This window comes from Haliotis asinina, chromosome 4 (assembly GCF_037392515.1).
Source record: "Haliotis asinina isolate JCU_RB_2024 chromosome 4, JCU_Hal_asi_v2, whole genome shotgun sequence".
NCBI classification, from domain to species: Eukaryota; Metazoa; Mollusca; class Gastropoda; order Lepetellida; family Haliotidae; genus Haliotis; species Haliotis asinina.
In genome coordinates this window covers 19215250-19243161 of record NC_090283.1, presented here as the reverse complement: position 1 = coordinate 19243161, position 27912 = coordinate 19215250, and the positions used below count along the sequence as shown (strand labels likewise).

At 38.9% G+C, this 27912-nt stretch overlaps 1 protein-coding gene across 2 annotated transcripts; it reads right to left on the bottom strand.

Moving 5' to 3' along the window:
- Positions 1-4380: 4380 nt before the first annotated feature.
- On the bottom strand, positions 4381-26292 carry LOC137281352 (tripartite motif-containing protein 55-like). 2 transcript variants are annotated; one of them, XM_067812527.1, is made up of 12 exons: positions 26196-26292; positions 23916-24132; positions 21565-21660; positions 16865-16931; positions 15934-16117; positions 13630-13769; positions 11846-11908; positions 10771-11071; positions 9936-10012; positions 8690-8794; positions 8208-8269; positions 4381-7544 (listed from the first exon to the last, which is right to left on the bottom strand). In XM_067812527.1, coding segments are annotated over exons 1-12 (1476 nt in total). In that variant the 5' UTR covers positions 26198-26292; the 3' UTR covers positions 4381-7382. The 2 variants fall into 2 exon arrangements, with proteins under 2 accessions (XP_067668628.1, XP_067668629.1); XM_067812528.1 differs by having other exon boundaries at positions 9936-10009; positions 26196-26288.
- Between the last annotated feature and the right edge of the window lie 1620 nt (positions 26293-27912).

Here is a 27912-nt window from a genome sequence, read left to right as displayed (position 1 = left end):
ACGAGAATTTACGAGATAGATAAAGACTACTAACCTATGTCCCGTGTATTACCATATTTATGAAACGAGTGAATGGTTTGGTATCTAACGAGCGAAAGCATCACGAGACGTTATAACACAATGTGTAATGACTTGTAAACTTATTAAACTGTTATATCTTCAAAGGGTGAGTAATAAAATTATAAATTCTGCGATTTACGGATCAAGGTTGGTAGATTTACACATGAATTTAGGTTATGGTTCAGAAATACAATGACAATTTAAATATACAAAAGCACAATGTAAACATATATGGCTACACGCAACTACCTGAAAATATAAATGTTAATTCTGTACATGGAATTTTCATAAGGTGACTGTTTTATGTTTGTGACTTGTGTGAATGTACATATATATGGCAATCTGTTAAATGGGAATATATATTTTTCAGACAAGCAAGGAAACATGATTATATTCATACTCTAAAACGTAAGGCTGCACAAGCACACACTGTTGAAGAGACATACATTATTTTTTATATTCATGATAATTTCACGAGTGCAAGAACTTATTTACATTGTGAAATTGGATTGGCAAGTAAGGCTCAATCTTTTCTTATGTGATCAATGTTATTGTGGCTATTGTGACAGTTTGACATAACTTGATATGTAATTATAAATAAAATAACCTTCATTGCTATGAGTTTTTCAACACAAAAAAGTAAGCACGAGATCACAGAAATCTTTCTCAATATAAACAAAACAAACAGTATATATGATATATGTAAAAATCTCTCTGATATACAGAGTGGGGCTCAGATATGGAAATCTTTATTGGGAAATATTCATGTCTTGGATCTTTAATCAATAGTATCCTCATTTATAAAACAAGCACCAAAACATGTTCTGGCCTCAAGATTGAATCACATTCATTGGTCAGATCCACACCTAGATGACATGATTGGTAAAAACAATCACATCCATTGGCCAGAGCTGAACCTAGATGATATGACTGGTAGAAATAATCACATTCATTGGACAGAACCAAACCTAGATGACATGATTGGTAAAAACAATCACATCCATTGGCCAGAGCTGAACCTAGATGATATGACTGGTAGAAATAATCACATTCATTGGACAGAACCAAACCTAGATGACATGATTGGTAGAAACAATCACATTTGTTGGACAGGTCCAAACCTAGATGATATGATCAGTTGAAACACTCATATTCATGGTCCACTGAACATTACGTTATCATGGTACACTTAACATCAGGTGTACCACAGTCCACTGAAAATTATGTTACCATGGTACACTTAACATTAGGTGTACCACACTGCACTGAACATTTTGTTACCATGGTACACTTAATATGAGGCGCACCACACTCCACTGAACATTATGTTATCATGGTACACTTAAGATTTGGTGTACCACAGTCCACTGAACCTTATGTTACCATGGTACACTTAAGATTTGGTGTACCACAGTCCATTGAATGATATGTTATCAAGATACAGTTAACATCATATGTACCAAGGTCCACTGAATATTAACTGTACCATGGGCCGATGTACATTAAGTGTACCATGCGTCACTGTACATGAAGTGTACAAAGGTACACTGAATATTAATCGTACCATGGGCTGCTGTACTAGAAGTGTACCGTGGGTCGCTGTACATGAAGTGTACCATGGCCTACTAAGCGTCAGCTGCAAAGTTGAGTCTTGGTGCATGACCTTGTAATTCAGTGTTCCTCTCAGAGGCCAGATTATCACAATGTACTAAACTTCAAAGAGTTGCAAACGATAAGATTAAATACTTTCAGAAAGTGGCATAGTTCTTTGGGGACTAGACTATGATTTTAATTATTTAGCATTTTGATTAATATACATGCAAGTGAGACATCACAGAAAACTGAAGATCAGTACAGGACAATAAACAAATGTATCACAACAAATCACAAAACAACACGCATACAACATTTCTACCACAGATGAACCTTCAGACTCATAAAACTAGTTCAGCTACATAGACATAACAATCTTGCAATAATCTTTTGTTGCAAACATACTTTAAGAAGCACACCACCTTTATGAAAATATACTGTTTCATGAAAAGGTAAAAGCAGGTTTATGATTTACTTCACATAACGCCATGGTAACCCATTTGGGCCAAACCATATTTGTTTCCTTAAATCTTCATTTAAGATTACATGTACTAATTATGATGTTCAAAAAGTTCAAAAGTTTCAAGATATCAGGTGTACTTAGAATAAAACGTTACGCACCAAACAGTATGTCTTGCCAACACAGGTTGTCTAATAGGAAAAAAAACAACAATCATAATTTGGTTTATTACTTTTCAGTTTAAGAAACAAAACCATTATTGACATCATCTTTTACTTTACACACTTTTGGAAAACAGCAATTTTATTTTCCTCAAACAAGTTACCTTCTCTTGGAAAGTGAAAATCAGAAATGACTGTTATATGGCAACATTTGTCATTTTTGACGAGTAAAACCTAAGTTTAGAAGTGTTATAAGCAGGATAGGAACAGTCATTTAGCTTCAAAAAGCAGTACCATCATATCTTTAACAATATTCCTTTAATAATTGTAAATAAAATGATTATGATATCCTGATATCAGTTAGACTAACCTTCTATAAATATTGACTGGTCTTCCCAATTATTTTAGTCCAAAATTTCCATAGTGTTACACCCTAGTTTAGAAATAGGCATTACCTTAGCTTTCTATTCTGGGTATATACAAGTCCAAAATTCAAAATGTTATTTCAAATGCAAGATATTAAAAATTCAAGATTAAAAAAATGTGTTGAAATTGCCAAATACTAGTTTGTGTATCCTAAGATGATGCTAAGATACTTGAAGCTGCATTACTGAAAATATATCCTACGATGGTAAAATTTACAAATACAACTTTAACAAACATCAAAGTTAATCCAATGAATTTTCAACGTAAAAAAATTTGAATTACAAGAAAAAAATTAAAAGCCCTTAATGCACTCCCATATAATACAAGTTCTAGCATTCCTTTTTAAACTGTTTATCAAACCCAAGAGTAAAAAAACTGAAATGTGAAAAACATCTTATTTCAAGTAAATATTGATAGTAACATAAAGATGAGTACATCATTTTTAGAATTTTACATAATTCTGGCATATTTTGGGAAATCCACTTTGGTTTCAAATAATGACTGACAGTGACTTTAGAAATATTCAGCAGGAAAAGTGTGAAATTTCTCAACAAGTACCTTTTTAAATGATATTTATCTATATATATATATACACACTGAAGTGATTTCATATGAATGAAATGATTATGTAAGTGTTTTGAATGTAATGATTATGTAAGTGTTTTGAATGTAATGATTATGTAAGTGTCTTGAATGTAATGATTATCACAAAAGATAAATGTATACAATGAAGGATTATGAATTGTCTATAAGAGCTCCAAAGCAGAAACAGTAAACATTTGCTGTGACATGTATTCTTTTTAACTAAAAAGTACTTGTTACAGTGTGAATTTATTGATGCTTATATAAAAACAGATGGAACAGGACTATGTTGCTGAATGTGTTAGGACAGTCCATCACTGTTTTATTCAGTCCAAGTAAACTTAGTCTCAGTATTATTTGCTACACTACCTTACCGAGTCTAACAAAAGCTTAGTAGGCGGTCAGGTCAGGTAACCTTTGGGACTGACCAATAAGAACACAGCTTACCAAATCACAAAAGTGGTAATTCGCACATATCTTTTGAACTTTTGCCTCAAAAAAGTTTGTATACCCAAACGATTCTGAATGCTGCTGTGCATATGATCACTTCTTGGTGATGCACATGGAATTGCTACAACATTGTGGACATAGAGTAAGCAGACGCTGAAAATAGCGTTTCTGTCAATATTCAAGGATGTCAGCTTGCAAAAATATTGGCGAATGGTAGCCATGTAATCAGAAAGTCCTAATGATATATACTGCTGGTCAAACATCTGTGTTTTATACCGATTTTCTTTTGGTGAGGGATTTGTGTCAGTGACTGGGGAATTTCGTAAGTGCCGCCAAACCCTAAACAGTTACTGTTGCCTCATTGGTTAAATCTGTTCATCCATCTTACATTTGACTGGACAATCACCAGTCGCTCAAAGGTTACCTGATGTGACCTCTTACCAGGATTTGTTAGACTGAGTCGGGGAGTGTACTCGTACATAATACTGAGGCTAAGTGTACTGCATTTTGTTCAAATGGCAGCAGTTATCCAGTATTCACAACCAAGCACAACTGTAACACATGGAATGAGTTAGGAGGGCAAAAGGAGCAAACATTTACGTGAAGGCAACTGTAAATGTTTAACTGTACACTGAAATGACTGCTTCATTTCTTTTCATTTCTTTGTTATTTAACACTGCACTCGGCAATATTCCAGCTGTATGATCAATCTGGTAAGACAATCCAGTGATTGATGACAAGAGCATCCATCTATGCCAAAGGGATGTGATGAAGTCAGTGAGCCTGTCCACCCAACCTCATTCTTGGGGTGAAGATCAAATCTAACATGGATCTTCACAGAGAGACAAGCATGGGTTAGAAGATCAATTTTAAACTGAATCTTCACGGAAAGACATGTACAGGCTGCTGAAGGTCAATTCAACCTGGACCTTCGCATGTCTACAGTTCCAAAGTAGCATGTGATGCTTGATAAAGTGATGCTAGTATATGTTCACCTCTCTGATAAAAACCTACATACTCCCGTATGGTGCCAACAGAGAATTATACTCTTAAAAAAAAGTAGGGGAAATTCATTTTTTTTATTTACCATTCAAAATATTTAGGAGACATTTCAAAGTCAATCGATGTTGATATGATAAAAAAAAAAAAAAAAAAAAAAGTAGACGGACCTTCATTTTTTTTAAATTTACGATTAAAAATATTTAAAAGATCTATCGGATTGCTGACATGACAATGCTGACATGACAATATTGAAAGTTTTGAGAGTGCATCGCCATTTGCACTTCCTTACATAGCTATTTTGAATGTAGTTGCTTTTGAAAGATGATAGGTGTATGGCATGTAGTTTGCATGTGTACGATTTTCATTTAAAGAAAACAACTAAAAACAAACACTAACAAATGTGTGATGGAAGATGAGTGTCAAAATTAATATTCTAAGTGATTTCTCAACCTTGAAAACTGTCAAAATCAAGAATGGGACCACATGTATGTGTATGGGGCTACTGCGTTGTGCACCTGCATACCATGTGTAATGTTTAGGGGTGGTAATAGAGGGAAATGGTGGTACGCTCATAAGATGTGTGTCCTTGAAACGTTTACACTTCCTATCCAAATTGAAAGTTCATGTTCCCGTTCTTTTTTTGAAGAGTATAGGATCTGGAAGTTAAACCACAATGTTAGGATTCAGGCACATCCAGTGGGACACCTTAAATCAACTGGTCACCAATTATCTGTGTATCATTTTAAAAGTTCACCAAGTCTTTGAGTTTTAAACTTTCATCATCATGTGCATATGATATTAAAAAGCACTGAGTGAGATTCTTCACGGCTTGAGCAGTATAAGTCAAGTGTTTGCTGCAAAAGTAGTTGATTATACCAACCTCAAACTCTAAACTTGAGTGTTCTAACATACACTCTTTGACCTGAACTTCCATTCTGTCATTAAAAAATTATTTGATAATCTCCACCCTAAACCATTCCACCTTGTTTTTGTTAAAAATTCTACCTTGGAATTAGATTATACTGGATGACCTTAAAGAAATGAACCAAACTGTTTGTGTCTCTTAATTACAATCAACAAAACATTTATGCCTTGAGTGAAACACACACACAATAAGATTTACTGAACACATGCTTGAAACAGTTATTGTTTAAATGCCCTCATATGACATATCATACAACTCGGATAAAAATTTCTCAATAAATTTGTTTCGTATGTATACATACTCAAATATCATTTTTATTCTTTAAGAATTTTAGTCTATTTTTCTGCATAAATATATTAATATGAACAACCATAGTAACAAAATTAAAAATGACTGAAAACAAATATTCTTCGCTTCAAACTAGAAAACACACATAAATTTGTATAAATCACAAAAACAATTGCAATCATTTATACCCTTCAAAATCATTGAGCCAAGAATAGTGATGAAGCAAATATCTGAAGAATCTCTTAGAATCTATACAAGAAAACTGGTTTCTGGATGGCTTAAAAAATTGGGAATGAATGGTACATCCCAAAATGGACAGATGAGTGAGAGTGAGTTTAGTTGTATGCCGCTTTTAGCAATATTCCAGCGATATCATGGCGGGGGACAATAGAAAATGGGCCTCACACATTGTACCCATGTGGGGAATCAAACCTGGGTCTTCAGCGTGACGAGCGAACAATGGAAAGATGAGTGAGTGAAGAACAGTATCTATACCAGTTTGAAAAAGTCCCAACACAAACAATAACAGCACTGCAAAAAATGCAGAGTCAAAAGGAATTCAGCTTATTGCTTGAGGAATGTAGTCATCATGACCTTCTTATTCAATTCTGATCCTGAAATCACTTTTTGGCAGAGTCTGGCTTACAGTCAAATTCTTGAAAGCACAAGAATTTCGTCGGACCTAATTCCAGCAATCCATTGCAGTGAGTGAGAATAGTTTTATGCTGCACTTAGCAGCGATCTGTATATAATCGAGTCTGGAACATGCAATCAAGTGATCAACAGCATGTTGATCTATGTAACTGTTACAAAAATCTGCAAATCAGGCTAACCTTGAAGTGAGACATAAGGAGATGCAAACAGCAGATGTTTGCTATTTTGGTTAATACCCTGGGTACGATGGACTCAATGCCCCAAATTCATGCAATATGTGAAGCCCATTTCTGCTGTGAAATTGCTGGAGTATAGCTAAATGTAAAACCAAACTCCCCCCCTGGAGCTTGGGTAGGATTGGTCATAATCAGATTGAATCTTTTTGATTTAACCCCCAAATCAGCAGTTCCTAACAAAACTAAGGGACAAAACTCTGCATTATCATAAAGAACAGCAATGGCAAAAAAGGGATCAGTATCATGACAAAGGTTGGAGTCAAACCTCAAGTCAGCAGATTCTTCCATGTCTAAGGGACATAACTCTGCTTTGTTTAAAGAACTTTCAGCGGTGGAAGCAAGGACTGTAATCAGCATAAATCTTCATAAAAACATATTCAGGAGATCCTGGGATAACAAAGAAGCACAACTTGAGAACTTTAAAAGGTTGACGTAAAGATCACAATCAGGGCAAATCTTTGTTCAGTAGATCCTTGCATGACTAAGGTACACAACTCTGCCTTAAGTCAATATGATGTCTGAGGATTACAGTGAGAGCTCTATAGCTATGATGCCTTGGCTGTGCGGACTCGCTTCGCCCAAGGAGATGACAAACATCCACTGATGTTGAACTCCTCTCCTGCTCGGACCAACTCTTTCTCCAAGGAATCTGTGATGGGTTTGAGAGGATCAAATGTGAAACTGCAGATTAAACCTTCGCTGTTCACCTGAAGCAGATGAAAAAACACTTCAAACTGTAATGCTAAACTTGGTTTGGCGACATAAGACTGTCAATGGCAGGTTACATTACCACTGTCTCCATTCTACTAGTTGTCTCAGACACCAAATAATCAATGGTAGGATGAGAAACCATTGATAGTATGTGTGACTATGGATAGTTTAGTAACTGACCTCTGTTGATTAATGTGCAGCTCAAAATACATGATGTTTAGGTGCAGACTTGCAGCTTCATTGAGTTTTTGTCAGAACAGCTGAGTGGAAGTGGGTTTCAACTTTCTGGTCAGTATTGGGAGACTGAAGTTACTTCAACTTACATTCATTTCACATAACTGTACATTCATTTAGGAAATGGCTTCAAATGGGACAATTCACAGTGAAAATAAACAAACTATTCCAACAGAACAGGAGACCTTTGCTATAGACCATCCCTATCCGAATAAGTGTTTCCCCATCAATAATCACTGCTAAATTCAATCATTACTGCTGAGTGCCATGCCACTACCTTTCATTGATATGTTTGGGTGTGACTCTGCAGGGAACTGAACAACTGACCTTTCACTGTCCAGGTGTACACTCTGACTACTCCACCAAGGCAGTAAGAACACTTATATATTAGTAGGTTTTAGTTTTTTTTACACAAAGATACTCACCAAATCACTTTTCTTGATCCATTTCTCAGATACTGTAAACTGCTTTGATTTTCCAACAGTGCCTGGAAATGGATAATCATCATCATCATCATCATCATCGTCATCATCATCATCATCGTCATCATCACCACAAAACAGATGAGTGGCGTCAAGGTAGCCTAGTGGTTATGACGTTCTCTCATCATGCTGAAAACCAGGGTTTGATTCTCCACATGTACAATGTGTTAAACCCATTTCTTGTGTCCCATGATATTGTGATATTGCTGGTATAATGCTAAAACGGCATAAAACTACAATCACTCACTCAGTCACTCAGTCACTCACTGACTAGCAAGGTTTGCCTACAACAGTGCCAATGATTTGTGCTTCATGAATTTGAGTAGTTTTTACAACAACAACCTTTGTATTTGTAGATGGAAAAATAATATTGGACCAAAGAGATATGAGAAAAACCCAAAAATGCTGATGGTGGGACACATTACCTTGGTACCACTGCACACTGACAAAATGGAGACTGTGAAGCTGGGTGACCTCAACAACCTTGCCGATCTGGAGCTCCATCCCACTGAGACCCATCACAAAGTTTCCTGCAACAATCAATCCATGATAAGAGCCAAGGGAAGATTTGGGTTAGAATTGGTCTGAGAGCCACCTGGGAAGATTGGTCTTCAGTAATCCATGCGTAGAAGAGGTGACTAACGATATCATAAAAGGTGACTATGTTTGTCATCAGAGGTGACTAACGATATCGGGTGGTCAGACTCGATAACTTGGTCGACACATGTTATAGTATCCCAGTTGCATGAATCAAATATTCAGTCTGTTTATCACTGGATTGTCTGGTCCAGATGTGATCATTTACAGACTGCTGCCATACAGATAGAATATTGTGAAGTGCGGCGTAGGTCTAAATTCACTCACTCACTTATGATAGCTGTATCATAAGGTATGATGCACTTGTATTAACTATCACAAGTAGGTGCTAAATTGGTTTACTTGTGCATAAAGTTGTATCCTTAAATTCATCTCACTGTTGCAAGGAAAGTTGTTTTCTTCTGTGTAGCTGTCACAAAATTTCCGAGTCTCGTGCTGGGATTCAAATGGCGGACCTTTCCATCCAAAGTCGGACGCCTTGTCCACATGACCAAAGAGATTAACCCCGTCAGCAAGCTGACAAGGTAAGGATGTCATCTGTGGGATGACTCCACGCCCTGCTACATACTCCCCCGTCAACAGAAGGCACGTCCCGGGCCACATGGTTGGGTGCTGAGGCTTATTTTTTTCAAATTTGAATTGAACATGCTCAGCCTCACGTTGGGCAATGTAGCGGCCACAAAGTTTCCGAGTCCTACGCTGGGATTTGATCAACGGACCTTCCGACCCGAAGTGGGACGCCTTGTCCACATGACCAAAGAGGATAACCCCGTCAGCAGGCTGACAAGGTAAGGATGTCATCTGTGGGATGACTCCACGCCCTGCTACATATGTTTTACATATTCACAAAGAAAAAATAAGGTAGTCCAAGGAGGATCTATGTGACTCAAAGTCATTTGATTGGCAGACCAAATGGCTTTGATAGATTGATTTAACAGAAATTTTTGCTGGTCTTTTAATTGATGTTGGGGTCAACATCATTTTCACATCATCATTGTTCTGCTGAACCCGAGATTGTCAATGACTTAGCTTTGGACCATTAAGCCTCAGACAGAAACTGAGAAGTATGCTCACCTTCTACAACTTCCACCAACTCCAGATTGATGAGTTTATATTCCTTGTTGGCTGCATGAGGTGTGCCTGTACTGCTGCTGCAACAAAGGACATCATCAGACTTACTTTAAAGTAATCACCATCATCATCAGACTTACTCAGGTTTTATCATCATCATCACCATCATCATCATCATCATCATCTAGATATAATCATCATTGTCGTCTTAATCATCATCATCATCCAGGGGTTCACAAATATGTTGAAAAGCCACTTGCCACAGGACCAGTAACTTCAAGGAAGTAACTTGTCCTGACCAATGTTCAACTTGCCCTGATTTTATGATACAGTGATAATTTCACTCTATACTAGCTCTGCTTTGTTATTATTGCGAACTTCAATAGCTTCATTATGTGTAGATATGAAATTAAATCCAAGATTATTTGCAGTTTCAAACTATAAGTGGGAATATCTAGTAGGCCACGGACAAGTAAGATACCATTATTTGATTGCCCGAAATGAAAACTGACTTGTCCCGGGGGTCGGACGATGGGATTTTTTAACCCCTGATCATCTAGATATAATCATCATTTTCATCTTCATCTTCATCATCTTAATCATCATCATCATCATCATCATCATCATCATCATCACCATCATCCTTACTTAGGTATCATCATCAGATTTACTTAGATATCACCATCGTCGTTGTCATCATCATTATCATCATCATAATCATCTTAAGAAGAAGAAGAAGAAGAAGAAGAAGAAGAAGAAGAAGAAGAAGAAGAAGAAGAAGAAGAAGAAGAAGAAGAAGAAGAAGAAGAAGAAGAAGAAGAAGAAGAGGACGACTTACTCAGGCAGCCGTGTGTTCTGCTCCACTGGGTCCCGTGCTTCATGTGGAACTGTCCTGGGACTAAGAGTGCCAGTTGGTGTTGTTGCTGATGAGGGCGTTGTTGCTGATGCTGTCGCTGGTGAGTTTGGTGGCTTTGTCAGTGATTTTGAGATGGGCATGTCTGGATGTGTTGCTGCCACTGCCCCGGGTGTCGGCTCTGGGAGAGACTTGGGATGCACGGCCGATTCCGTTGGTTTAGGAGAGGATGAGGATCTTACTCTTTTCATTGTTTTAAAGGCTGAACTTGACTTCCTCTTTAAACCTGAAAGTCAAATATATATTCAAGCTAAGCAGTGAGCTTCTTTTAATGGAACTCACAGCCTTTCACTGATGAAATCATACCATTCATCAGTTTTGTTAGTTTGTCGTTTGATGGCAAGTACAGCAATATTCCAGCTATGGCAGGTCAGCACATAATCGGCTCTGGACCAGACTCTCCAGGGATCAACAGCATGAGCACCAATCTATGCAACAATCTGACGCCCAGGTTAGCGAGTCTGGCCACCTGATCGCGTTAGTCATTTCTTACAACAAGCATGGATTACCGAAGATCAATTCTAACCCATAACCCATAGATGAAGAATTTACGTGAAATGTTACGTGATCTCATGACATCCAGTGATGTATAAAACAAACGCATAATGCTGAGCGTTTACTTTCTCTTGGTTGGTGCAGACAGTAATACTGCCTAGGTGAATGTTTCCCAAACTAATTACAATATTACAGTAAGTTAATATCTTAAGTTCTATATCTGTGGTACTGAGGAGTTCGAAACAATATGACACATCTGTACACCGCTTTACTATAGGAACATTAAAGGGAGCACATGAAAGTACACGTTCCTTAATTTACTTTTAGAATTTCACCCACAGTGCAATACAAACCTTGTGAAGAAACCGTGAAAAATATAAAGGAAACCTTGTACTTTCATGTGTTCCCTTTTTAGTTTACATGAGTATAAATTCAGACAACAGTGTAAAATAGCCTAATGATTTCACAAAAGTGTTTATATACATATAACAAACAAGGAACATACTACTGGGGAATGTACCGTTGTCCTTCCTCTCAGGGGTCACTTTACTCCACACCACCTTCGTCGCTGGAAAAAAACAACCAATAATGTACAACCTTATTTGACCACAGAATTATAAAGAATAGAGTTACTTAATATCACTGCATTATTGTGAAGATCCTAGATGTATGGCAGCAGTGTGCAAATAATTAAGACTGGATAAGACACAGTGATCAACAGCATATAGAACTTTATGTGACCATTGAATGATACAGAGTCAAGTTGTTTAACATTATCACATTCTTGTTACTTCTTTTGGTTTGTTAGTTGGCATGTATGTTTTACAGGCTGAACTAAAAGTTATTTGACTCAGTTCTTGTCACTACTCTTGCTTTCTTTGTTTGGCTACTTGTTTGTTTACTTGTAAGAGTCTGGACCCAACAATCCAATGATTGATGTTGTGACCACCATTTCACAATGCCAGAGTTAGATGACCACCAAATCAACATTGTCAATCAGGATTGCTTCATGCTATCATTTGTCAAGGCTAAAGGAGGGGAGACAACTCTTTGACAGAAATCAGGCTACTAGTTTCTTGTCTAGCCTCTAATACCTTACAAAGCTTACACGCATGACTGAACACATAATTCCATATTTCAATGTAAAAAGATGGATACCTATCACCTATTTGAGACCATAGCTTGGATTCAAGAGGTTTTTAATGTTGCACTTCAAAATATTTTGTCAGATGCACATGAGTAGCAACATGCAGAATGAGAGTTATCTCCCTTTCATGTATGGCCCATTGACAAATGCTCTTTTGCATGTTTTACCACAACTGCTGCCATGGCCAAGATAACATCACATAACTGGGCAAGTACTGGCATCGTTCTGTCCTGTACCGCATCAGTATTGCCATTATGTACGATAGTATAGAGCCAGTACTGGACCAATGATTGTTTTCAGTCAATGGCCGCTTACATGCCAAACTGTACTGGGCCATATACGGGCGGTTACTGTATATACTGCAACGCAATACTGTACCGGCCCAGTTCTGGCCGAGTGTAGACAGTGCACTTCCTGTCTCATGAATTGTGGGAGATCATCTCAGGACCATGTCGTCTGTTCAAGAGAGGTGCCAAAATGTACAGTGTGACATTTTCAGCATTTCTGAATGAAAATTGACTTAATGTGGCACTAATAAGCAACAGTATTTGTTTAGAAGACCTCTTAACTTTTTCACCTAAGGTTAAGTGTTGAGCTAACTTTTGAACAATGACATGCAGCATGAATTTTGCTTGCACAAGGCTGTTTGAAATATGTTTCATGTTGCTAGATCAGGGATATGCTTCATTCAAGAATATTAATTAAAAAAATACCCTAGGTTATAGTATTGTTTCATAACCACGTCACACGAGACAAACCATCAAAAGATTGAATACTAAATGAAAATTTGAAAATTCTTTAAAATAATACTATATCAGGTGAATTGAATTTTGAAACTTGTGTTGAACAAGTTCACCCAGAAAGAAAGACATGAATTAAACTCACATTCATAAACTTGTGTTTTCTCGGAGTTTTTTGGTGAGTCTTGTTTGGTATCAGCTTGTTTTAAACAGTAGAAACTGAATTAATCTTAACCAGGCCAGTGCCAGCCAAACTGTAAAGGGCCAATTTGCAACCATTACGGCTAGGTACTGGGCCAGTTTAACGCCAATGTGCAAAATATTACAGGCCCAGTTCCAGGTTATCTTAAATGAATCTGATTTTCTGACTTGACTTGGCCAGTAATGGCATTTGTTACTTACCTTCTGGATGAAGAGTCTGACAGATGTTGGCCACAGCTTCGAGGGAAGGCAGCACCTTAGAAAACTTGTTCTCCGCCATCAACAGGTCAACATTGTCAAGGCTACTCAGCAGCTGGGATTGCTTCAACATGTCTTTCAGTCTGTAATGATTGAGTGAGTTTAGTTTTACGCCACACTCAGCAATGTTCCACTTACAGCAACAGACAGTAAATATTTGAGTCAGACAACCCAGTGATCAACAGCGTGAGCATCAATATGTGCAACTGGTAACCAATAACTTACGTCAACCAAGTCATAGAGTCTGACGAACTGATCCCGTTAATCACCTGTTACGACAATCATGGGTAACAGAAGGCCCACATTCCAACACAGACATTCACGGGTTCCTTCAGTCTGTAACACAACCATACATGAAAATGCTAGCCTGCCAGTCTGTGCCTTGAAAAAGGACATTTGGAACTTTACTCCTTGGAATTAGGGGTGGTTATCAATGTAAATTGATATCAGAGATCAATAATTATCAATATATTAAGCTCTGATTACTAACGAAACACTGCCTTAAACATGATTTAGAAGCATCCCATAATTAGAGAAATTTTAACTTTATTTCATCACGATAATGTATGTAGAAAGATACTGATGACACAATATGCATACAACATATGTCATACTTGGGATTTCACTTTCTCAGTAAAGTACAAATTCTAGTACTTTTTTGGTGGAGTCCCACCCGAGATTTGAACCCGCACCCTCAGAGTCAGGCACCTAATCACCAGCACACAAAGTCAGCAGCCTAACCCGCTCAGCCACCGCGACTTCCACATTTAGAAAGTGGTCAATGGCATCATGTAATCACAACATGCATATCAATAAAAATAATGTAATTTTTCCCAGTGAGGATATTTCTGATTATTGGCCTTTTTCCCCAGCACTACTTAAAAGCCTGCATAAGCAGATGCATTCTGCTGTGTGGATCTGGCCACCCTGATCCATTCCTCCACTTACTGATGTAAACCAGAAATATTCTGGTTTATATTTTGCGAATTTTGCATTTCTCTTCAACATGCAAAAAACATATGGTGCTGTAATATCAACTCTTTCAACACCAGTCAACCAGATGCATTTGCTTATTGTAAAATGATTTCTGAAATGATATGTAGTCGTCTATTTTCTGATATCAGTGGCTTTACGCTTGTTAATGGGATACAACAGGGGAAAATACCTCCATTTTGGAAGCTTCGTATCAATAACATGCAAGACATCCTGAATGCTCTGAACATCAACAATACCACTCTACCTTTGCCAAGACTATTTTCGCAGTTGTCAGAAGTGATTTTATGGGACAGAGATTGGTTTTCTGCCTAAGTCTGCAATGAGTACCGTGATTGGTTAGAATCATGTCCTTTGACAACCAATCATATTACAGAAATGGGTACCATCCTCGCCAACAAAAAACTTTAGATTCAGACAAAAGTTGTAGGTAAAATCATGCTTTTCCTGAAAGTCTTGTGTAAAACATCACCACCTACAGTATATTATTAAAGTAAGTGGGTGTATCATGCAAGGTTATGACCTGTGACAAAAATGCTTCTAACATCGTGTCTGAGCGTGAAGTCTGAGGCATGGAAAGCCTAAATGGCACTTGAATTACAATCACACAAAAATGATGGAAATAGTAAGTTGTAATGTATGTTTGAAAACTTTCAAGACCACCATGATTGATTTTATTCTTCAGTTTATTCATTTCGTGTAAATATTATATTGGAACAATGATGTTGCATTGTGATGTAAAAAGCAATGTTGTTTTAGTTAACTATGTTGTTTTTTGCTAAACCTACTACTATCGCAAAAATAATACGCTGCAGAACAGGCTGGGGATATGCCGATACAATGTTTTCAAGGTGCAGAATATTTCCGGCAATTTCCACTAGATGCCACTAGTAATGTATACTAGAATTAGTCTTCATTAATCAATGCTTGTCGTAAGAGGCGACTAACAGAATCGGATTGTCAGTTTCAGTGACAGATGTCATTAAATCCCAAATGTGTAGAATGATGCTCATGCTGATGATCACTGGACTGAGTCTGGACTAGGCAATCCAGTGATCAACTGTATGAACATAAATCTCCACAATGGGATACGATGACAAGTCAACCAAGTCAGTGAAACTGACCATCCAATCCTGTTAGTTGCTTCTTATACAAGCACTGGCTACTGAAGACCAATTGAAACCTGTATCCTTTATTACCTTTGAGAAGCTGAAGTACAGCTGCTACATAATCACAAAGAGTGAAGAGACTCACTGTTGCGGCAGATCCAGCATCTCCTTGATGTTGCACTGTGGCTTAGTTGTACAAGCTATCACTTTCTGGATCATCCGAGTCGAGTTTGTGTACTTCTCTTCTAGAGTTTTTAGGTCCAATCTTAGACTGTCAAGGTTCTTCTCGTGAAACGTCGTCAAGTATTTCTTTATTTCTTCCTTTTTATCTGAAACATATACAGTGAGTGAGTGAATGAGTTCACATGGGTGGGTGAGCGAGTTGGTTTAGGTGAGTGAGTGATTGAGTGAGTTCAGGTGGGTGTGAGGGACAGTGAGCGACAGTGAGTAAGTGAACGCTGGGTAAGGTACAGAGTGAGTGAGAAAGAATGAAGACCAGTGACCAGTTCATATACATCATGGCTAACTAAGTTGTAACATTACCATTGAAATAAACACTTCAAATACTTTCACAAACAATGCATGACAATCCATGAAGATCAACATAAAAGGCTTATTGTAAGAGGCGACTAATGGGATCGTGTGGTCAGACTCGCTGACTTGGTTGACACATGTCATCTCTTCCCGGTTGTGGAGATCGATGCTCATGTTGTTGAAGACTGGATTGTCAGGACCAGACTCAATTATAACTACACCACTGTCATATAGCTAGAATATTGTTGAGTGTGGCTTAAAACTAACCTCACTCTCTTACTCATTCCCATAAACATCGAGGTTGGTCTTCAGCAAAACATGCTTGTCACAAGAGGCAACTTTCAGAAACATATGACTTGGTCGATACATGTCATCATATCCCAGCTGTACAGATCAATGATCATGATTTTAATCACTGGATTATCTGATTCTGAATCGATTATTTACAGCTGCCATATACCTGGAATATTATTGAGACTGGCGTTATACAAAAACAAAAGTAACACAAAAATTCTTCCCATCCTGTTTCAGAATCAGCTTACCATGCAGCACAGATTGAAGCTGCTCAAACGCGGCATCTATCTCAGCACACAGCTTCTTGTTGGATGACTGAAACAACACCAGAGTTATAATCAAGACATATTCACACAATACTGACCAGTACAAGTTATGTATCCACTAACCAGGAGATGTGACTTTGCTAGGGATGGCCAGTTCACACCCACTGGCAAACAAGGATAATTTGAGCACCAACCTGACGATAGATCAGGATTAGCATGTTTGAGTCCTGGCCATTGGCGCTTGCCATTGTGAGCTAAGGGGTCCTAGATTGTCTGTGATCAAGTCTGAATGTTACAGACTGTGAGCAAGACGTGAGCAGCTGTTCTCCCTTTCCAAAAGGTTTGCTTATTGCCATGCACCCTGCATCCTCATAAACGTGTTCTCTTATCCAACTTATCCTTGTTTGCCATTAAATGTATTGGGTTTTAAAGCTGTTTTCAAAAGCTATAGTCACTCTATGGAGGTCGGCCTTATAAGGCATGTATGATCCATATATGTACCATTTATTCTGAAATCCTGACTCTTTCAGACCCAACATGTGGCCCACCAAAACGTAATTTTCTGAATAAAATTGATATTTTATACTTATCTTGACTCATGCTTAATTACTTATCTCCTCTTCCTGGCGAAGGCAGTGGAACACCAGAAATCCCTTGAAATTCCATTCTAAAAGAAGCGGACTTTCTCCTATAATCGCCCGACATGAGAACACTAGAATTCAGTGTGTCTGTAAGGGACGGATGGGAGGGCTTTCGCCATGAGGCAGGATAAGTATAAAATATCAATTTTATTCAGAAAATTACATATTTTTCCTTATCCTGACTCATTGTTAATTGCTTACAGAATCCGACAGAAACAGTGGTGGGTCAGACAATGCTGGATTCTGCTATCAGTTCCAATTTATGTCCAATAATTTCCCCCCTAACGAAAACATGAAATGGTGATAATTTGGTCCTATTCTTCTCATATTCATTGTAGATTTTGGTGGGGAATCACATCCAGTCGAACTTGTCTTCCATAGAAGGCTTTGCTGACTGGCATGTGATGACATCAAAAGTAACTTGCGTCCTGCTAGTTTCTGATGCAACTAAATGTCAATCGAGACTAGTTGCGATCCCTCTTCGTGTACAAGTATCTTCATTACGAGTACAGGGTCATAATCACTCATGCTAGTCTGTTTAAGATGTGCATGGAATTCCCACCAAAATACTCTGCAGAGCGTCTGGCTTCCACAAGTCACGTGATACATCGGGTGAGTTAAGTCAGCATCGTCGGGGAACTATTAGTTGCTGAGCAACGACAAGTGGCCCAAACTGATGAATGCCAGAGACGTCCTCTGTGGCTATGTCTAATAGATAATGGTTGGTAAACACCATGTTTGACTTCCAAAAGCAGCCCTCCATTATAGTTGATAGCGAGCAATTCCCATGTAGCACTAATGTAGAGGCCAAGGCTCTGACTTCGTGTGGGTTGGAGGCTCACGGAGGATCCAATCCTGCTGCTTTACATGATCTTAGTATGACAGTTCTAATCCACACTGAGACAGTGTTGCAGTGGATACCTCCGTAGGTGTCTCAATGGATATAGAGATAAAACGCTTGAAACGTTGCCTTCTAGACTTGGTATGTATGATGTATATATAACTGGACATAATGATAAACCTTGAGTATCATGAGGTTTGAAGATGATGCCGGGTATGTGGAATTGTCTATCCGGTTGACCTGGCAGTTGATTTTCCACAATAAAATCCCATCATAGACCCGGATGAACTGCCTGCTGATGATTTGCATCAAAGCTTGTGCGGTTGAAGTCTAGAGCTTGGATTTGTGACATGCGTGCAGCTGTAGCTAAGGCAAGTTGAAAACAGCGTCTTCTGAATTAGCAGTTCAAATGAGGTCCGATCAAGCGGTTTGTACGCATCACTTGTGAGATGTTGAAGTACAATGTTTAGATCCTATGCTGTTGATCTTCCAACTTGAAGGAGTGTAGGAAGGCAAATAGCTCAGGTACTTTAGTCAGCTTGGTTTCCGTTTCCATGGTGATGACTGAACTGAGAGCTGCCAAATATGTAGATAATGTAGAGCCTCTCAGACCTCTGGAATGTCTTGAGTGGCATAAATATTCTGCTATCTGCAGATATGTTGCCTTCAGCTGTCTCAGTAGCCATGAGGTCCACGTTTTGAAGACAAGGCCAGTTTGTGGAACTGTCTGTCTGGTTGACCTGGCAGCTGTCTGATTTTCTCGATGACTCTAGGTAGCAGCACTGGAGGGGGAAACGCGAATGCGTTTAGTCCTTCCCACCAGATTCCGAGAGCATCTGATACCCAAGTTAACGGATCTGGTACTGGTGACACAAAGGTTGCTGTCTGTTAGTTGAACCTGGTTGCAAATAAGTCTATTTGCAGTGATCCGAACCTCCAGCTCTCGATGCAGCATATACTCTGTTGGTGATAGATGAAGAAGGAGAGATAAGGTGTCTGCTGTATGCATGATGTTCAGGCTCCTGGTATGTGAGATACTTTTATTTGAAGATTCAGACTGTCGACCACATGAAAGAGTAGAAACGTCAGGTGTAGTAAAGATTGACCCTTGTTTTCGTAGAAGGCTACTGTTGAGTTGTCCGTCTGGATCATCAGTAACTCAGTGTTGTCAACCAATGATAGATAACATGAATCACCACTTTCATCTCCAACTGGTTGACGTGAAGAGCTCGATCTTCCTTCTTCCAGAATCCTGCTGCAACCTTGTTGTTTAGATGGGCATTCCATACTAGGAGAGACGTGTCTACCTAAAGATGGTTGTAGAATGCAGGCTCTAATATGTAAATACCTGCACAAACATTGACTGGCGAGTCAAGCATAGCAGGTATGGTCTGAAGATGTCTAGTGTCGTAAATCGGTCAGAAAATGAAACCATGACTGAGAAACCGCTGTCATAGACGTGGTAGTAGGCGTCTTTGTATGGTCATATCCTGAGGTGACGTGAGCAGATTGAGTAGGCATTATCACTGACATAGTGATAATGGAGAGAGTAGAACTTGTTCTGATTATCTGCTTGAACTTCGAGCCACCGATCCTGGGACAGCGATGTATCTCAACGTAGTGACGAATCAAATCCCGAAGAGTCAGATTCTCAAGTCGTTCGAGCTGAGTTAGTAGGAATCCTTGGTTGTTGAGACTAAGTCCAGACCATTCATGATCCACAAAGTGACTTCCGAGTTCGAAAAAAGGACTTCCTCCGGCGATGACAATCAGTAGTATCTGTCTTAATCCTTCCATGAGTGCGACGCATTCGATGGATGCCGATGATCCCTCTTATGTGAGTCCAGGTCTGAAGGGGATGACGAGTGCTGACGGCACCTTCGACGAGCTGGGGAAACTGATGAAGATCTTCTCCATTGACGAGTAGACCCACGTGAGTGCACTTGTCCATGCTGGCTCACTCACTCGTCCGTACGGGTGCACTCACTTGACGTAGGTGGATCTCTCTCCGAAATGCGACGGGATGATAAGGATCATGGAGACGATCCTCCTGAGCAGGTGCGTGCATACGCCTCCCCTTCATCCTCTGGTGTGAGTGCAGATCTAGTTGAGTGCTCACTTGGCGTGGGTATATCCTTCTCTGTGCTGTGACCCGATGATCACAGTCGACAGCGTTGACGAATGCAGTCGTCTTTCCTCTTCCAATCATCGCTCCATAACTTCATCATCTGCGTTGTGAATTGTTGCATAAAATGCGGCGCGTGTATTGACGACTGTGTTGAAGAGTTGTCTACGAAGCAGTCGACATGCAACCGATGTCTACACTCCGTATCATCAACAGAGACTCGTAAAAAAATTGATGTTCTTCCAAAGGGACCATCTCCTCCCCGAATGATTTCTTCATCAACGAGGGATGATTCTGCGATGATTTTACAGATGAAGACTTCGACTTTGATGACTTAGTTTTCTTGGCCTGTGATGGCCCTGCGTCAACATATGGTTTCTTCTGAGTCTTGTGACCCTGGACACAACCTCGGAGATACGGCTGGCATCTCACTGGAATGAATCTCAGCATCAATAGTTACCCGATTTTATTTCACTAGAATAGACATGGCTAATGTGAACCAATGTTGCTTATCAGTAGCACGTCTGTGAACAGGCCATAAATGTATCAAGAATTCTGCTTTAGACAATTTAATGCAAAATCTAAAACAAGTATGAGCAGAGCAGAAAGGTTTACACGCCAGCCAAAGTGCGGGTCAACTGCCGACAGCCATAACCTGCACAAAAAACATGTTTTCATCAACTGAGACTTAGTCTCATATGTGTTAGAAAAAGGCACAATAATCACAAATTTACATAATAATAATATACATATACAAGCCAAAAACCACATACAACACAAATTTAGTTAGTAAAGCCAAAAGAATGAAAAACTGTATACGGGACCCCAGGTGCCTCCACCCGCCCTTGTCGGGCGATAGGGAGAGTGAAGTATCATGGCCGATCAGCTGACCATGTGCTGGGAAGGGAGGTAATACATGGGTGAGTGTGAATTTTAAGTCCGCTTCTTTTAGAAGGGAACTTCAAGGGATTTCAGGTGTTCCACTACCTTTGCCAGGAAGAGGAGATAAGAAATTAAGCATGAGTCAGGATAAGGAGAAATCATTGTCCTTGTTAAAAACAACTATCAGCCTCACCTCAATCTCTCTCTGGGTCAATGTCCTCTCCTCCATCTGTGTCTGGAGCCGCTTCTGGAGCACTTGGAGCTCATTCAGGTCATCAGCCACCTTCTCCTGCAACACAGTAACCATGGTAACAGAATTAACAGAATTGATAGTGTTTCTTTATCTGGCTGCCTCATGTATTGTAAAATACCATGTTATTCAGGTCATCAACCACCTTCTCCTGCAACACAGTAACCATGGTAACAAAATTGGTAGCATGTCCCAATATGGCTGCCTCATGTATTGTAGCTCACCATGATACTCAGGTCATGGGAACTTTATGTATCACGATACTCAGTGTGTGACATGTTTCTGAGATATTCACAGCAGGATTTAGTACTGAAATGAAATCACATTTAGACCTGTATTGTACCACCGGTATGGTAGTGTAACTGAGTGATTATTAGAACAAACAGAACAAAACTCTGTATGCGATAACCTTGAACAAATTGATGCTGAATTACATTGCTAATAATTTTAAGGGTATTACATAACACAGGTGCATGATACGCATGATAAATGTTGACTATTTAGTGAAACATCTGCTTCAAGTGTGGACCATTTAGTGAAACATCTGCTTCAAGTGTGGACCATTTAGTGAAACATCTGCTTCAAGTGTGGACCATTTAGTGAAACATCTGCTTCAAGTGTGGACCATTCAGTGAAACATCTGCTTCAAGTGTGGACCATTCAGTGAAACATCTGCTTCAAGTGTGGACTATTTGGTAAAATATCTGCTTCAAGTGTGGACCATTTAGTAAAACATCTGCTTCAAGTGTGGACCATTTAGTGAAATTTTCATTCCAATGATGACCATTCAGTGAAACATCTGCTTCAAGTGTGGACCATTTAGTGAAACATCTGCTTCAAGTGTGGACCATTCAGTGAAACATCTGCTTCAAGTGTGGACCATTTAGTGAAACATCTGCTTGAAGTGTGGACCATTTAGTGAAACATCTGCTTCAAGTGTGGACTATTTGGTAAAATATCTGCTTCAAGTGTGGACCATTTAGTGAAACATCTGCTTCAAGTGATGAACATTTAGTTAAATACACAAGGTGATACCCTTAGTAAACCAAATAACTAAAAATCTCAGTTAAACTGAGAGGATCATATTTTGTGGCTTTGTTCAAACTGGAAAAACATCACCAAGTCATAAATCATGGTCAAGTATTGCTGAGCTTGGCACTGAACAACAAGTAAAAAAAATGCTGAACAACAGTTACGAACAACCAACAACCTCCATGCAGTTCAACTCTTCTAACTTTAAGTCTCCCAACCTGGAACTTTTGCTCTGGACAAAGAATCTTCCGGTGTTTGATGACATCACTTAGTGCCATGCTGAATATTCGGCACTGTAAATGATGTCACCAGTTACCATGGTTACATAGTCAATTGACTGTTATAAGTGAGTTAACAAGTCATCAGATGATTACAAATCCCAAATCCATGGAAATCCAGCAAAAAAATGACAAAAGTCTGTACGTACCAAAAAGCACTACTTTAGATTCTGTTTAATATATTTACCAATTCTTGTTGCAAAATATGAAACAGTGTTTGAGTTATGTTCCAGAAACAATATGATTACAGACGGATGAGGCATCAACCATCTCAAAAGGCTTAACAATTAAACCACATGAAGTCAGTTCCTTTTGGAATTGTAATTTGGACAGACAAGACCATTTTACTGAATTATGAATGCAGAAACTTTAATCGTGCCATTTCATCTTTTTACATGTTAGTGATATAATTATTACACACTATAAAATCTAAGATCTACATAATGTGAAGCTAGTTTTGTCTTCTGAAGAAAAACAACTTACAGTTATCTCCCCTTATCTGATTTCTTTCTGACCCATGTAATAATGTTTTTGTCATTTTGTCATATGCCATTTTTGACATAACTGATTTCCTCACACATTTGTATGTGTTAATAATTACTTACCAGTTTAGGTTCAAACTGTGCTTAATCAGGAAAATTAATCTTCAGTTAACCTCACTACAACTTTGTTAAACATTATATTTGGGCATATCTCACATACATCATACCTCTTCATACTGCAACCATTCTTGGATTAAAATTTGGAAGCTGTAGTTAAAGCGCCATGTAGGTTTCCTGAATAACATGCAGAATCCATGATTCGGCTCAACTTGTGGGCTAAAGCCACATGTCTAATTTCTAAAACTGAATTCTTTTCACCCACTTGGTAATTTCATGTTGGAATACATGTTCAAACCTTTTGGCCCTCTAGACACACAAATCTCATCTTTGGGGAGCTCCTTTAGAATTCAGCACTTTCAGATTCATTAAGGAGTTAACGTACCCGTACTGTCATGCAGTCCCTAAGTTTATTGACACTAATGATGTCGTGACTGAGGTGTGAGTCACGCATGCACAGTGCACACACAAGCTGATTACACAACAGGCAGGCAATGTTCTTCTCTATCTTCTCAGCTGCATGGATGTCACATTGGGAGATTGGTTCTGAGGCTGCCTTCAGCATCTCCTCGCTCTCTGTACCAGCAACTTTGTCACCTGGCCTGAAACACAGTCACTGTAGTTTAAGTCTTGAAACATCTGAAAGAGTCTTGGTGTCAATAAGTGACTTTAGTTTCATGATGCTTTAAGCAACATTCAAGCAGCATCATGGCAGTGGACACCAGAAATGGGCTTCACTTATTGTACCCATGTGGGGAATTGAACCCGGGTCTTCTGTATTGTGTGCAAATGTTTTAACCACTAAGCTATCCCATCGACACCTTGGATTCAGACACCTTGTAATAATGGAAACACAACATGGAGTTCAGTGTATTCTCAATATGAGGATGGTTGGGCGGCCTTGCTGTTAAGCATTAGCTCATCCTGACAAACACGCAGGTTCAATTTCCTATTTGGGCAGATTGTGTGAAACCAATTTCTGGTATCTGATATTGCTATTACATTGTTCAAAGCAGCATAAAACTAAATTTGCTAGTGGTGGTCCGATTAACTGAAATAATAAAAAATTGCTTGATATGACTAAACAATCCCACCTGTTATCTCATGATCGAACATAAACAACTTTGGAACATTCAATTGCTTTAAGAATATTTTTCACAAGGTTGTTTTTGTCTGCTAAATTTCATAAGCAGAATCGTAAACCAAAAGTTACTGTGTTCTGTAATCTGACTGGTTGAAAAACATGATTAAATGGTATTAGATTCCCGGAAACTGAAAGACTATTCACCGCGTATTGACACGTAAACAATTGTTTTGTTGTGTCATCAACAGTGGTGACGTCATTCAAATCATATTGTGACGTAAAGTTAGAATGACGTCACAAATGAGCAACTCCAGATGCTACCATGAGAACCAGCTGAAACGGCCAGCTGATGACACTTCACTGCTGTGTCCGTATTCGATGTAAACGAGTGCAGACACTAAAACCCCTTTGGTTTACTTTTGTGTTTACAATGTCAGCAGCCGGAGGTTTCAAATGAAATATTCCCGTGCTTCAAATACTCAATAACACCCGGAAATTGGCCAACACATGATGTTTATCTCCTAACAAGCTCATTCCAAGTCTGGACTCTTCTCTACTTAATGATTCCAGGAACTTTAGGTTCCTATAATACTAGTCATCCTTCAGTGATGTAACATTTGCAAATGTATTTTGTGCAACTTTGCAAAAACCTTGAAAGAACTATGTTATGTTTTCCTTTTCGTTTTTTGGTGCATGGACAAACATAACCAGGACAATTGGATAAATGATGCTAGCCAATTATTTTGAGGGACTGATTGGTTGTAATGAACCAATCTTCAATTATAAATAAATGAAATAAATAATGTAGTTTTGTATAGCACTAGATGCTCAAAGCGCAACAAGAAATGAACTAGAACACAGGATATTTGACGGAAAGTGTGAACACTAGTGAGTCTGTATGCAGATTGGGATTTAAGCATAGTAGATGTGAATATCTAGATGAGTTACGAGATTATAACCAATTCCCAGCAATGAAATTCACTCCCTTCAATACATGGACAAGACACTATAGTCTCCATTCTATCAGCTTTTGTTATATAAGAAACGATCATACACAACGAATAATTCAGGAATGTTTGGGGATGCAAAGGGGCACGTTCCAACTGGACGGTTGATGTTTGGAGTTGTGAATAGGGTCACTCACCATGAAGTTTAGGTAAGAGTTCCTCCCATTCCCTTTCACAAATAATATCAATAAACTGACATATTAACGAAGCCTAACGCAACAATTACTAGAGGACTCACAACAATAACTGAAATATAATAACTACAACCACTTGGTGTTATTTCTGTTAAAAGAAAGAATGAAGGGGACGGAAGGAACTCTTTCTCCTGTTTACGGTACAGATACGTTTCTGTGTTTTGACTTTGTTTAGGGTATACAGAAATACCTATGCGGGCAACTACCCCTTCTGCTTCTCTGGTCTCAGCAAAAAGATGATTTTTCTTGAGAAGTTCATTTCTTGTTTCTTGATCTGTTCATTGTTACATGTCTAAAATCTACTAATTAGTATCATGCTCCGGATAGAAATTGCATATCGTTTATGATTCAGATAGGAGACAATGCTTGTCAATACATACATGTTTCTTTAACATGAGTTGTTCTGCTCTAGATTGATGGGCGACGGGACTTCCCCATTCTGATTGCAGACATTATTTCCGGTTAAGGCGATTGTCTCCCCTGGCGAAAGCACAACTTGTTTGGTCGGTAGCGTGCTTTACTCTGGCTGAAGAGCTGTGACGAAGTGCAAAGGGATATAATATTACACATCATGAATATTCAGCAGTTGCCTGATTATGTAATTTGGTGTAAAATTTGACAATAATTTTCTCACATGACGTGTGTTGAACTTGTACAGTGTCCCCTGGATCCGCCAGTTAACAGTTAACAGTTACTAGCGCTGAATGTAAGCCAGCAATTAGCAGTAAATTGGTGCTGATAGATGATGACAATGGGCAGATGGATTTATATGATGGTGATCAGTTTTCTTTTATCACGTCCAGTGACGTGAAGTACTATTTTTAGCCGCCCAAACTTGCAAGCTCTCATTGGAAAAGCGTCAGCAAATTTTACATCATAATGCATAACTGTTATCATTTTTATCATGTATTTATATAATGAGCATACTTATTGTTTTAAGAGAGGTGCATAACTTTTAAAATAGTGAACATGTGTGTAATAATTTGCTTTGTTGTTTTTTTGTACAGAGTCTGTAAAGCAGATCGTTACTGTATTTCAATGTACAATATATACGTTCTTACGTAAGAGGTGAGCCTTTAATAAAATTTCTGTCTGTCTGGAAGCGGGGATTTAAATTACAGGCGGTGGACAAGGGCGAACGAAATAGCCTGCACTGATAGAGTAAGCCTATATGCTCCCAAAGGAAAAATGGGTGAATGAGTGAGTTTACTTTTACGTCGCACTCACCAATATTCCAGCTATGTGGCGGCGGTCTGTAAATAATCGAGTCTGGACCAGACAGTCCAGTGACCAACAACATGAGCATCTATCTGCTCAACTGGGAACAGATATGACATGTGTCAACCAAGTCAGCGAGCCTGACCACCCGATCCCGTTAGTCGCTTCTTACGACAAGCATTGGCGCCTTTTATGGTAAGCATGGTTTGCTAAAGGCCTATTCTACCCCGGGACCTTCACGGGTACCAAAGGAAAAGACATTGATAATAATGTCATCGGGTGATCGTACCACTAAGATCCTTATCTTCCAAGTAGCCTTCATGAAAAAGACACATTAGGGATTAACATGTTCCTAAGAGTTGTAGAGAGTGTCTCGAGGGTAGAGGGGTGATTCGTTTCTACACCTGCAAGCCAATCTCCGCCACATAAGGGAGTCACGTTTCACATCCACGTAGGTCGGTGATATTGGCTCTTGTTAAAAGCCGATGTAAAACCCGATAATAATCGTAATGCACGTAGGACAAAGTGAAATCAGATATTTATCCCTGCAAATTAGAGTTCCTTGGACATAATGAAAAATCGGAAATACAAATTTGTTACCCAAACAAACGCACGCACGCACACGCACGCGCGCGCACACACAAGTAGCTCTAAGTGATCCTTGTTGTGCAGGCCGGATGGCTCCAATGTTCCACTCTTCAACTGGCGAGTTTCCGAGCTCCTGCAGTGTAGACTTGTGTGGTCGATTCGGTTGGTTCTTAGCTGCGCGCAAGGTTCAGTTGTTGAAATATTTCAGAGCAAATGATCTGGTGTACCCTATTACTAGGAAACATGAGTCTCGCTAACCTATTCAGACAATGACCTACTTTTCTCGGCTCT